At 48.7% G+C, this 13,833-nt stretch overlaps 1 protein-coding gene across 1 annotated transcript; it reads left to right on the forward strand.

The window, feature by feature from the left end:
* Positions 1–7,368: 7,368 nt before the first annotated feature.
* On the forward strand, positions 7,369–9,183 carry LOC138568913 (skin secretory protein xP2-like). The gene has a single exon (XM_069646693.1). The coding sequence runs from the start codon at positions 7,369–7,371 to the stop codon at positions 9,181–9,183; it is 1,815 nt and encodes a 604-aa protein (XP_069502794.1).
* The last annotated feature ends 4,650 nt before the right edge of the window (positions 9,184–13,833 follow it).

Here is a 13,833-nt window from a genome sequence, read left to right on the forward strand (position 1 = left end):
AATGATAGAGGACAGGCAGTTTATTCAAATCCATTGTCTGTGTCAGGATGGAGCCACTGGGCACCCATTAGTACAAAAGGGCACACAAGGGTCACCCCTCGGCACCCTACTCTTCGTTTGCTAAAATATGAAATTTCAGCAAACTGGAAGAATACATAATAACAAACCAAAGTTTAACATTATCCTCTCTAGATAATTGAGAATACCATTATTAACACTGAATATTACAGAGTTTAAGCATATGAGGAGTCTGGAATGAAGTGATAGATAGCAACATACGATTATTTGTATATACTAACAAGGCCATTATCTGCACCAGGTGCAAGTAGATGGTCCTCAGCGGCACCTGGCAAACACGTGTGATAGACGTCCTCTACATATTTACAAAAGGACAAAGGTGAATCAATTAAGAAAGATTGAAGGACAACTAGATGGTCTCGAAGCAGATAATAAATTACTACAGTGCGGAATTTCAGATATAAACAGTCTTCCCACTTTATTGATGCCCTTTCCATATTTTACTTCCAGTCTGGGGTCTGATAAGAATCAATTGATGCCCTTTCCAGATTTTACTTCCAGTCTGGGGTCTGATAAGAATCAATTGATGCCCTTTCCAGATTTTACTTTTCCAGATTTTACTTCCAGTCTGGGGTCTGATAAGAATCAATGGATGCACTTTCCAGATTTTACTTCCAGTCTGGGGGTCTGATAAGAATAAATGGATGCCCTTTCCAGATTTTACTTCCAGTCTGGGGTCTGATAAGAATCAATGGATGCCCTTTCCAGATTTTACTTCCAGTCTGGGGTCTGATAAGAATCAATGGATGCCCTTTCCAGATTTTACTTCCAGTCTGGGGGTCTGATAAGAATCAATTGATGCCCTTTCCAGATTTTACTTCCAGTCTGGGGGTCTGATAAGAATCAATTGATGCCCTTTCCAGATTTTACTTCCAGTCTGGGGGTCTGATAAGAATCAATTGATGCCCTTTCCAGATTTTACTTCCAGTCTGGGGGTCTGATAAGAATCAATTGATGCCCTTTCCAGATTTTACTTCCAGTCTGGGGGTCTGATAAGAATCAATTGATGCCCTTTCCAGATTTTACTTCCAGTCTGGGGTCTGATAAGAATCAATTGATGCCCTTTCCAGATTTTACTTCCAGTCTGGGGTCTGATAAGAATCAATTGATGCCCTTTCCAGATTGTACTTCCAGTCTGGGGGTCTGATAAGAATCAATTGATGCCCTTTCCAGATTGTACTTCCAGTCTGGGGGTCTGATAAGAATCAATTGATGCCCTTTCCAGATTGTACTTCCAGTCTGGGGGTCTGATAAGAATCAATTGATGCCCTTTCCAGATTGTACTTCCAGTCTGGGGGTCTGATAAGTATCAATTGATGCCCTTTCCAGATTGTACTTCCAGTCTGGGGGTCTGATAAGAATCAATTGATGCCCTTTCCAGATTGTACTTCCAGTCTGGGGGTCTGATAAGAATCAATTTATGCCCTTTCCAGATTGTACTTCCAGTCTGGGGTCTGATAAGAATCAATTGATGCCCTTTCCAGATTGTACTTCCAGTCTGGGGTCTGATAAGAATCAATTGATGCCCTTTCCAGATTGTACTTCCAGTCTGGGGGTCTGATAAGAATCAATTGATGCCCTTTCCAGATTTTACTTCCAGTCTGGGGGTCTGATAAGAATCAATTGATGCCCTTTCCAGATTTTACTTCCAGTCTGGGGTCTGATAAGAATCAATTGATGCCCTTTCCAGATTTTACTTCCAGTCTGGGGGTCTGATAAGAATCAATTGATGCCCTTTCCAGATTTTACTTCCAGTCTGGGGGTCTGATAAGAATCAATTGATGCCCTTTCCAGATTTTACTTCCAGTCTGGGGGTCTGATAAGAATCAATTGATGCCCTTTCCAGATTTTACTTCCAGTCTGGGGTCTGATAAGAATCAATTGATGCCCTTTCCAGATTTTACTTCCAGTCTGGGGTCTGGTAAGAATCAATTGATGCCCTTTCCAGATTTTACTTCCAGTCTGGGGTCTGGTAAGAATCAATTGATGCCCTTTCCAGATTCCATTTCAAGTCTGGATATCGATAGGAATCAATCAACTGACTTGCCAGATTCCGTTTCAAGTCTGGAAATCTGATAGGACTCAATCAACTGACTTGCGAGATTCCATTTCAAGCCTGTCAGTCTGATAGGACTCAATCAACTGACTTGCCAGATTCCATTTCAAGCCTGTCAGTTTGATAGGACTCAATCAACTGACTTGCCAGATTCCATTTCAAGCCTGTCAGTCTGATAGGACTCAATCAACTGACTTGCCAGATTCCGTTTCAAGCCTGTCAGTCTGATAGAACTCAATCAACTGATTTGCCAGATTCCATTTAAAGTCTAGAGGTCTGATAGGAATCAATCAACCGAGACAGCTCTAATAGATCTAAAATTACAGATCAATGAACTGAAGGATAAAGGAAAATTGGCCTTGCTATTACTCCTGGATCTTTTGGCTGCATTCGATCTGGTGGATTACCAAGTAGTATGCGAACTCCTGGCTTCGGCGGCAAACTTCTCATAAGACGCCATTACCTGGATCAAATCCTTTTTGAACAACAGGACTATGAGAGTCTTCTCCCAACTAGCAGCTGCTGACCCGGTCCCGATAACCTGTGGTGTGCCACAAGGTTCTCTTGTCTCTCCCACTACATATAATATATTCACAAAGCCATTGTTCGATGATCTAGATCATCTGGGTGTCACCTACACTAGCTATGCAGATGACAGCCAGATCCTCCTCCCTCTTACTGGCTTTGGTAAATAAAATGTACCTGATCATCCAGGCCTGGATGGCCGCACACGGCCTATGCCTGAATGATGTTAAGACAGAACTCCTAATAATTGGAACCACAACTAACCTCAACAAACTGAGCTCGAATTACAGCTCCTTCAATATCAATGGTAATACCATCAAAGTGTTAATAATAATAATAATAATAATAATAATTATTATTATTATTATTAATTAATAATAATATAATTTTAATTATTATTAAAAGAAGTAACAGTTTTAGGCTTTTACCTCGACTCTGTCTTCACATTCAAAAAGCAAGACACACCTTGGCATCCTCTATACTTGCAAGCTGATTAGGGCCTGCAGACCATTTCTGTCCAAACAAAGCTGCACAATCCTAGCTAGAGCGCTTATCCTCTCTAAGCTGGATCATTGTAATGCTCTGTACTTGGGGGCAAGCAAAGACATCACCAAATGAATCCACATCTTACAAAACAACGCTCTCAGAGCTGCTCTTGGCATACCAAGGAGAGAACACATCTCGCACGTGAGGAGACAGAACAAATGGCTCTCTACTAAGAATACAATTATGCTTAAAACCTTATCACTTACGCATAAATGCCTTAACCAAGCAGCTCCTATCTACCTTTCTCAGAGAATCATTAAGCAATCCACATCACGAGCTACTGGGACAGCCAACCTCTCATGTCTGGCTGTGCCTAGATTTAAACTAAAAAAAGCAGGGGAAGTAGCTTCCCGGTTTTGGCAGAACAAGCATGGAACACCTTACCTCCTTCACAGAGAGCAAACCAACCCTTCTACATGTTCAGGCGCAACACTATAAAATGGCTTGCTACTAAAGACATAACTGGTTAATTCTAGCTCACTCACTGCCTCTTTATTCTCCTCTACACCTGTAATTTATGTACATATGTCCTCAACCTTCCTGCATAATGCACTGTATCTATTATATTTTTGCATCCACTGTAACTAAGCTGAAATTATTCCTGTATCCTCTCTGTGAAAGATACCCAGATACCTATGGGTTGGGTACGCCATACAAATAAATAAACAAACAAACAAACAAACTTGCCAGATTCCATTTCAAGTCTGGGGGTCTGATAATCAATCGTGGAAGTCTGGGGGTCTGATAAGAATCAATTGATGCCCTTTGCAACTTTCATTGCAAATCTGGGGGTTTGATAAGAATCAATCGATACTCTTTCCAACATTCATTGCAAGTCTGGGGGTCTGATAAGAATTAATTGATGCTCTTTGCAACTTTCATTGCAAGTCTGGGGGTCTGATAAGAATCAATCGATACTCTTTCCAACTTTCATTGCAAGTCTGGGGGTCTGATAATAATCAATCGATACTCTTTCCAACTTTCATTGCAAGTCTGGGGGTCTGATAATAATCAATCGATGCTGATAGCCTTGCCAGATTTTGCAGATGTGTCCTGGCTGGGCATCCCTGTCGGCTGGAAGGTTAGAGTAAGAGGATGACACTCTTGCAGTGAAAAGAAGATTGCACCCAGCTGAAAACTAGCATAATGAAAGTCATTAAGGGAGACCCTGCTGCGACTGCTGGTGAGCATGTGCATGAGTGCATGAGTGGAATACATTGCCTCATAGCAAGCTATGCTCTTAGTATGAGCACATGAAAGTAATATTGGAAAAACAAATGAGCAGATCAGATTTCTGAAATACTCACACAAGTTTAAATAACTTGAGAACCAACAGGAATAGTATTAATAATCATTCAATATAATAAAAGGCTGGATGTATGTTTGTCCGATGCAGACATGTGCAGTAGAGACTGCCCGCTTCCCATTTTGTCACTGCTAGAGGGAGCTGTTGCCTTAGGAATTATATTAGTCCAGCTGTACATTTGTCCGATGCAGTCATGAGCAGGCTGTTGTCACCACTAGAGGGAGCTGTTGCCTTACAAAATATATAGTTGTCCTACAGTGTTAATGAAAACCTAAAAAATATTTTTTTGTATTAACCTGTATTACAATCAATTGCAACCAAATATACCAGATAACACATTAACACTGACAAGTTCACTCCCCGCACTTTGGCCCCTGAACACAGGCTTTCACACGGTTACATGTGAGTTTACCCAATTAAAAAATAAGGACAGCTTTTTTAACTGAACATTTTTTACCGAAACAATACTGTTTTATTTTATGTTTCCCTTCATTTATAATCTCGTCCCCACTGGTTTTAACCCCTTAACCCCACCCACTTACATATATTTAAAAATATTTGGTATTATTTTCAGCAAAAATGTTTAGGTAAACATGTTTTTTTTTTGTTATTTTTAATCTGGTAAAATTCCTCCATACCCTTTCACACTAGTAAAAATAAAAGGCCATGTTAACAATTGGTTTAATGAAGGGGTGTCGCCCTCTCTGAAGCTCTATAACTCCATCAATAATCACAGTAAGAATTCAGAACGTGTCACAGGGATGCTGGGCGGCAACAGGGCACCCTAAGAAGGCAGAAATGGGGTGGAGGCAAGGGAGCCAATAGCTTGTGGCTGTGTGCTGGGAGGGAGTTTAAGCTGTGAAGTCTTAAAAATACAGGAGTGTGCATGATCTCTACCCACAATGTCTCCTGCTGATTCCATAGAATCTGGTGCGGATTCCATAGAACCTGGTCTGTCTCCTGCTGATGCTGAAGGACCCCATGTGGCTCCTGATGATTCCATAGGATCTGGTGCTGATTCCATAGGACCTGGTCTGTCTTCTGCTGATTACTTATAGGAGCCACCCCCTCTACGGCTCTGACTGTGTGTAGGAACCCCACAGGTCTTCTGCTGACAATCTGAAAGTCCCCATTCTGTCCCCAAGTGGCTCCTGCTGATTCCATAGGATTTGGTGCTGATTCCATAGGACCTGGCCAGTCTCGTGCTGATTACTTATAGGAGCCACCCCCTCTACGGCTCTGACTGTGTGTAGGAGCCCCACAGGTCTTCTGCTGACAATCTGAGCGTCCCCATTCTGTCCCCAAGTGGCTCCTGATGATTCCATAGGATCATGTGCTGATTCCATAGGACCTGGTCTGTCTCCTGCTGATTACTTATAGGAGCCACCCCCTCTACAGCTCTTACTGTGTGTAGGAGCCCCACAGGTCTTCTGCTGACAATCTGAACGTCCCCATTCTGCCCCCATGTGGCTCCTGATGATTCCATAGGATCATGTGCTGATTCCATAGGACCTGGTCTGTCTCCTGCTGATTACTTATAGGAGCCACCCCCTCTACGGCTCTGACTGTGTGTAGGAGCCCCACAGGTCTTCTGCTGACAATCTGAAAGTCCCCATTCTGCCCCCATGTGGCTCCTGCTGATTCCATAGGATCCGGTGCTGATTCCATAGGACCTGGTCTGTCTCCTGCTGATTAATTGTAGGAGCCACCCACTCGACGTCTCTGACTGTGTGTAGGAGCCCCACAGGTCTTCTGCTAACAATCTGAAAGTCCCCATTCTGCCCCCATGTGGCTCCTGCTGATTCCATAGGATCTGATGCTGATTCCATAAGACCTGGTTTGTCTCCTGCTGATGCTGAAGGACCCCATGTGACTCCTGCTGATTCCATAGGATCTAGTGCTGAATCCATAGGACCTGGTCTGTCTCCTGCTGATTAATTGTAGGAGCCACCCACTCGATGTCTCTGACTGTGTGTAGGAGCCCCACAGGTCTTCTGCTAATAATCTGAAAGTCCCCATTCTGCCCCCATGTGGCTCCTGCTGATTCCATAGGACCTGATGCTGATTCCATAAGACCTGGTCTGTCTCCTGCTGATGCTGAAGGACCCCATGTGAGTCCTGCTGATTCCATAGGATCCGGTGCTGATTCCATAGGACCTGGTCTGTCACCAGCTGATTACTTATAGGAGCTACCCCCTCGACGGCTCTGACTGTGTATAGGAGCCCCACAGGTCTTCTGCTGACAATCTGAAAGTCCCCATTCTGTCCCCATGTGGCTCCTGCTGATTCAATATGATCTGGCCTGTTTCCTGATGATGCTAAAGGACCTCATGTGGCTCCTGCTGATTCCATAGGCTCTGCTCTGTCTCCTGCTGATTCTGAAGGACCTCATCTGACTCCTGCTGATTCCATAGGATCTGGTGCTGATTCCATAGGACCTGGTCGGTCTCCTGCTGGTTAATTGTAGGAGCCACCCACTCGACATCTCTAACTGTGTGTAGGAGCCCCACAGGTCTTCTGCTGACAAACTGAAAGTCCCCATTCTGTCCCCATGTGGCTCCTGCTGATTCCATAGGATCTGCTGCTGATTCCATAGGACCTGGCCTGTCTCCTGCTGATGCTGAAGGACCCCATGTGACTCCTGCTGATTCCATAGGATCTGGTGCTGATTCCATATATACATGTATCCTATTTTTACGTCTTGTGGATAGAGAAATGTAATACAAATCTTTTTTCATCTATGAAGGAGTTGCAAAGGAATTCCAAGTACCTCACAAGAGGGTGAACCCTAATTCAAAATAAAATAAAATATTTGATACAAATCCCCCCTACAGAATCGACCAACCTGAGTCTTCTCATGTGCGAATACAAAAGGGTATACTCAGGTACGAGACCCCACCTGGTCCTTTTTGTGTTAGCGGATTCCATAGGGCCAGGTCTGTCTCCTGCTAATGCCGAAGGACACTATGTGGCTCCTGCTGATTCCATAGGACCTGGTCTGTCTCCTGCTATTTCTGAAGGACCCCATGTGGCTCCTGCTGATTCCATAGGACCTGGTCTGTCTCCTGCTATTTCTGAAGGACCCCATGTGGCTCCTGCTGATTCCATAGGACCTAGTCTGTCTCCTGCTATTGCTGAAGGACCCCATGTGGCTCCTGCTGGTTCCATAGGACCTGGACTGTCTCCTGCTTTTGCTGAAGGACCCCCTGTGGCTCCTGCTGGTTCCATAGGACCTGGTCTGTCTCCTGCTATTGCTGAAGGACCCCATGTGGCTCCTGCTGATTCCATAGGACCTGGTCTGTCACCTGCTATTGCTGAAGGACCCCATGTGGCTCCTGCTGATTCAATAGGACCTGGTCTGTCACCTGCTATTGCTGAAGGACCCCATTTGGCTCCTGCTGATTCCATAGGACCTGGTCTGTCACCTGCCATTGCTGAAGGACCCCATGTGGCTCCTGCTGATTCCATAGGACCTGGTCTGTCTCCTGCCATTGCTGAAGGACCCCATGTGGCTCCTGCTGATTCCATAGGACCTGGACTGTCTCCTGCTATTGCTGAAGAACCCCATGTGGCTCCTGCTGATTCCATAGGACCTGGTCTGTCACCTGCCATTGCTGAAGGACCCCATGTGGCTCCTGCTGACTCCATAGGACTTGGTCTGTCTCCTGCTATTGCTGAAGGACCCCATGTGGCTCCTGCTGATTCCATAGGACCTGGTCTGTCTCCTGCTATTGCTGAAGGACCCCATGTGGCTCCTGCTGACTCCATAGGACCTGGTCTGTCTCCTGCTATTGCTGAAGGACCCCATGTGGCTCCTGCTGACTCCATAGGACTTGGTCTGTCTCCTGCTATTGCTGAAGGACCCCATGTGGCTCCTGCTGATTCCATAGGACCTGGTCTGTCTCCTGCTATTGCTGAAGGACCCCATGTGGCTCCTGATGGTTCCATAGGACCTGGTCTGTCTCCTGCTGATGCTGAAGGACCCCATGTGGCTCCTGCTGGTTCCATAGGACCTGGTCTGTCTCCTGCTGATGCTGAAGGACCCCATGTGCCTCCTGCTGATTCGATAGGACCTGGTCTGTCACCTGCTGTTGCTGAAGGACCCCATGTGGCTCCTGCTGATTCCATAGGACCTGGTCTGTCTCCTGCTATTGCTGAAGGACCCCATGTGGCTCCTGCTGACTCCATAGGACTTGGTCTGTCTCCTGCTATTGCTGAAGGACCCCATGTGGCTCCTGATGGTTCCATAGGACCTGGTCTGTCTCCTGCTGATGCTGAAGGACCCCATGTGGCTCCTGATGGTTCCATAGGACCTGGTCTGTCTCCTGCTGATGCTGAAGGACCCCATGTGCCTCCTGCTGATTCGATAGGACCTGGTCTGTCACCTGCTTTTGCTGAAGGACCCCATGTGGCTCCTGCTGATTCCATAGGACCTGGTCTGTCTCCTGCTGTTGCTGAAGGGCTCCATTTTGCTCCTGCTGATTCCATAGGATCTGGTATGTCTCCTGCTGTTGCTGAAGGACCCCATGCTGCTCCTGCTGATTCCATAGGACGTGGTCTGTCTCCTGTTGATGCTGAAGGACCCCATGTGGCTCCTGCTGATTGCATAGGGCCAGGTCTGTCTCCTGCTATTGCTGAAGGACCCCATGTGGCGCCTGCTGATCCCATATGACCTGGGCTGTCTCCTGCTGATGCTGAAGAACCCCATGTGGCTCCTGATGGTTCCATAGGACCCGGTCTGTCTCCTGCTGTTGCTGAAGGACCCCATGTGGCTCCTGCTGATTCCATAGGACCTGGTCTGTCACCTGCTGTTGCTGAAGGACCCCATGTGGCTCCTGCTGATTCCATAGGACCTGGTCTGTCTCCTGCTGTTGCTGAAGGGCTCCATGTTGCTCCTGCTGATTCCATAGGATCTGGTATGTCTCCTGCTGTTGCTGAAGGACCCCATGCTGCTCCTGCTGATTCCATAGGACGTGGTCTGTCTCCTGTTGATGCTGAAGAACCCCATGTGGCTCCTGATGGTTCCATAGGACCCGGTCTGTCTCCTGCTGTTGCTGAAGGACCCCATGTGGCTCCTGCTGATTCCATAGGACCTGGTCTGTCTCCTGCTGTTGCTGAAGGACTCCATGTTGCTCCTGCTGATTCCATAGGATCTGGTATGTCTCCTGCTGTTGCTGAAGGACCCCATGCTGCTCCTGCTGATTCCATAGGACGTGGTCTGTCTCCTGTTGATGCTGAAGGACCCCATGTGGCTCCTGCTGATTGCATAGGGCCAGGTCTGTCTCCTGCTATTGCTGAAGGACCCCATGTGGCTCCTGCTGATTCCATAGGACCTGGTCTGTCTCCTGCTGTTGCTGAAGGACTCCATGTGGCTCCTGCTGATTCCATAGGATCTGGTATGTCTCCTGCTGTTGCTGAAGGACTCCATGCTGCTCCTGCTGATTCCATAGGACCTGGTCTGTCTCCTGTTGATGCTGAAGGACCCCATTTGGCTCCTGATGGTTCCATAGGACCCGGTCTGTGTCCTGCTGATGCTGAAGGACCCCATGTGGCTCCTGCTGGTTACATAGAACCTGGTCTGTCTCCTGCTGATGCTGAAGGTCCCCATGTGGCTCCTGCTGGTTCAATAGGACCTGGTCTGTCTCCTGCTGATGCTGAAGGACCACATGTGGCTCCTGCTGGTTCCATTGGATCTGTTCTGTCTCCTGCTGTTGCTGAAGGACCCCGTGCTGCTCCTGCTGATTCCATAGGACCGGTCTGTCTCCTGCTGTTGCTGAAGGACCCCGTGTGGCTCCTGCTGGTTCCATAGGACCTGGTTTGTCTCCTGCTGATGCTGAAGGACGCTACGTGGCTCCTGCTGATTCCATAGGCCCAGATCTGTCCCCTGCAGCTGCTGTAGGACTCCCAATGTATCTTGCTGAAGGCTTGGGAGCCCCCGCAGATCTACCGTTCTCGCCAGTGATGGGTCTCTCATTCCGCTGGTGTGTAGGAGCCTATAATCTCCCCCATGTGGTTGTTGAGTGATCGTCCACCAGTCTCGTCTTTGAACTGTGCTGCCTGTCGTACCTCCCCTTGAGGGCGCCAAGAAGCCTAGACCTGTCTCTCCGTAGACTGGCCCTGTTGAATCTCTTTCCCGTTGTATATTTATAGCAGTTAAATACACCACATCATGGTTGCTGCCATCTTCAGTGGTTCCGGGGCTCTTTCTGGGCACCTTTTTGTCCTGCGCCGGGATTGAGTCCTTGGGGTGGCTTTCCAGGATATTTTTCTGTAGGTGCTCGATATAAGAGGATAGCAATGGGGCACGGACACCTGTCTATCATGCTGAATGTGATGTCCTCTGAGCCCTTACAGCATGGCATTGCATTTCCAGGGCCAGGTGTACAGTTGTGCATCTATACCGGCATCTGTGTGGCATGCAATGGAGGGGATAGTGGCCTATAGGATCTATAGGTGCTCCACCGACTCCTTGATGCCATCTGAGCCCTTAGAGCATGCCATTGCATTTCCAGGGCCAGGTGTACAGTTGCGCATTTATACCGGGATCTGTATGGCATGCAATGGAGGGGATAGTGGCCTATAGGATCTATAGGTGCTCCACCGACTCCTTGATGCCATCTGAGCCCTTAGAGCATGGCATTGCATTTCCAGGGCCAGGTGTACAGATGCGCATCTATACCGGGATCTGTATGGCATGTAATGGAGGGGATAGTGGCCTATAGGATCTATAGGTGCTCCACCAACTCCTTGTTGCCCTCTGATCCCTTAGAGCATGCCATTGCATTTCCAGGGCCAGGTGTACAGTTGCACATCTATACCGGGATCTGTATGGCATGCAATGGAGGGGATAGTGGCCTATAGGATCTAAAGGTGCTCCACCGACTCCTTGATGACATCTGAGCCCTTAGAGCATGCCATTGCATTTCCAGGGCCAGGTGTACAGTTGCGCATTTATACTGGGATCTGTATGGCATGCAATGGAGGGGATAGTGGCCTATAGGATCTATAGGTGCTGCACCGACTCCTTGATGCCATCTGAGCCCTTAGAGCATGGCATTGCATTTCCAGGGCCAGGTGTACAGTTGCGCATTTATACTGGGATCTGTATGGCATGCAATGGAGGGGATAGTGGCCTATAGGATCTATAGGTGCTGCACCGACTCCTTGATGCCATCTGAGCCCTTAGAGCATGGCATTGCATTTCCAGGGCCAGGTGTACAGTTGCGCATTTATACTGGGATCTGTATGGCATGCAATGGAGGGGATAGTGGCCTATAGGATCTATAGGTGCTGCACCGACTCCTTGATGCCATCTGAGCCCTTAGAGCATGGCATTGCATTTCCAGGGCCAGGTGTACAGATGCGCATCTATACCGGGATCTGTATGGCATGTAATGGAGGGGATAGTGGCCTATAGGATCTATAGGTGCTCCACCAACTCCTTGTTGCCCTCTGATCCCTTAGAGCATGCCATTGCATTTCCAGGGCCAGGTGTACAGTTGCACATCTATACCGGGATCTGTATGGCATGCAATGGAGGGGATAGTGGCCTATAGGATCTAAAGGTGCTCCACCGACTCCTTGATGACATCTGAGCCCTTAGAGCATGCCATTGCATTTCCAGGGCCAGGTGTACAGTTGCGCATTTATACTGGGATCTGTATGGCATGCAATGGAGGGGATAGTGGCCTATAGGATCTATAGGTGCTGCACCGACTCCTTGATGCCATCTGAGCCCTTAGAGCATGGCATTGCATTTCCAGGGCCAGGTGTACAGTTGCGCATTTATACTGGGATCTGTATGGCATGCAATGAAGGGGATAGTGGCCTATAGGATCTATAGGTGCTGCACCGACTCCTTGATGCCATCTGAGCCCTTAGAGCATGGCATTGCATTTCCAGGGCCAGGTGTACAGTTGCGCATTTATACTGGGATCTGTATGGCATGCAATGGAGGGGATAGTAGCCTATAGGATCTATAGGTGCTGCACCGACTCCTTGATGCCATCTGAGCCCTTAGAGCATGGCATTGCATTTCCAGGGCCAGGTGTACAGATGCGCATCTATACCAGCAGTTCATGGGCATGCAGAGAATTTATGATCAGAGCCTGGACCCAACCTTTTAGCATGGAATGTCCCAGGCCAGGGACAGCAGCCCTACCTGCATCTGCCCCACTAACAGACCTCTTCCCGTCTAGCTGTCGGCTCCCATGGGCGGGGGTTTATTCCTTCCTACAATGGAACAGGGCATTGTTTACATAGAATGTAGTCGGCTGTGTAGTTTTGGGACAGAGCAGAGGGTCTGTTTCAATGTGTGCAGTAACAGAACCCCCTCCATGTTTCAGGGCTACCTGTTTGGCAGTGCTGATGTTGATTCATTGGCAGGTGCCAGGCAGATGAGTAGGTGGCAGCCGCAGGTGGCATGAAAAGAAGCAGGTGCCAGGGAGATGAGCAGGTGTCAGGCAGAGGAGCAGGTGCCAGGCAGATGAGCAGGTGACAGGCAGAGGGTCAGGTGCCAGGCAGATGAGCAGGTGACAGGCAGAGGATCAGGTGGCAGCCGCAGGTGGTATGAAAAGGAGCAGGTGCCAGGGAGATGAGCAGGTGTCAGGCAGAGGAGCAGGTGCCAGGCAGATGAGCAGGTGACAGGCAGAGGGTCAGGTGCCAGGCAGATGAGCAGGTGACAGGCAGAGGATCAGGTGGCAGCCGCAGGTGGTATGAAAAGGAGCAGGTGCCAGGGAGATGAGCAGGTGTCAGGCAGAGGAGCAGGTGCCAGGCAGATGAGCAGGTGACAGGCAGAGGGTCAGGTGCCAGGCAGATGAGCAGGTGACAGGCAGAGGATCAGGTGGCAGCCGCAGGTGGTATGAAAAGGAGCAGGTGCCAGGGAGATGAGCAGGTGTCAGGCAGAGGAGCAGGTGCCAGGCAGATGAGCAGGTGACAGGCAGAGGATCAGGTGGCAGGCAGAGGAGCAGGTGCCAGGCAGATGAGCAGGTGACAGGCAGAGGATCAGGTGCCAGGCAGTTGAGCAGGTGACAGGCAGAGGATCAGGTGGCAGCCGCAGGTGGTATGAAAAGGAGCAGGTGCCAGGGAGATGAGCAGGTGTCAGGTAGAGGAGCAGGTGCCAGGCAGATGAGCAGGTGACAGGCAGAGGATCAGGTGGCAGGCAGAGGAGCAGGTGCCAGGAAGATGAGCAGGTGTCAGGCAGAGGAGCAGGTGCCAGGCAGGTGAGTAGGTGTCAGGCAGAGGAGCAGGTGCCAGGCAGAGGAGCAGGTAACAGGCAGAGTAGCAGGTGCCAGGCAGATGAGCAGATGGCAGGCAGAGGAGC

Source organism: Ambystoma mexicanum, chromosome 2q, assembly GCF_040938575.1.
Source record: "Ambystoma mexicanum isolate Mex_15411 chromosome 2q, UKY_AmexF1_1, whole genome shotgun sequence".
NCBI lineage: Eukaryota > Metazoa > Chordata > Amphibia > Caudata > Ambystomatidae > Ambystoma > Ambystoma mexicanum.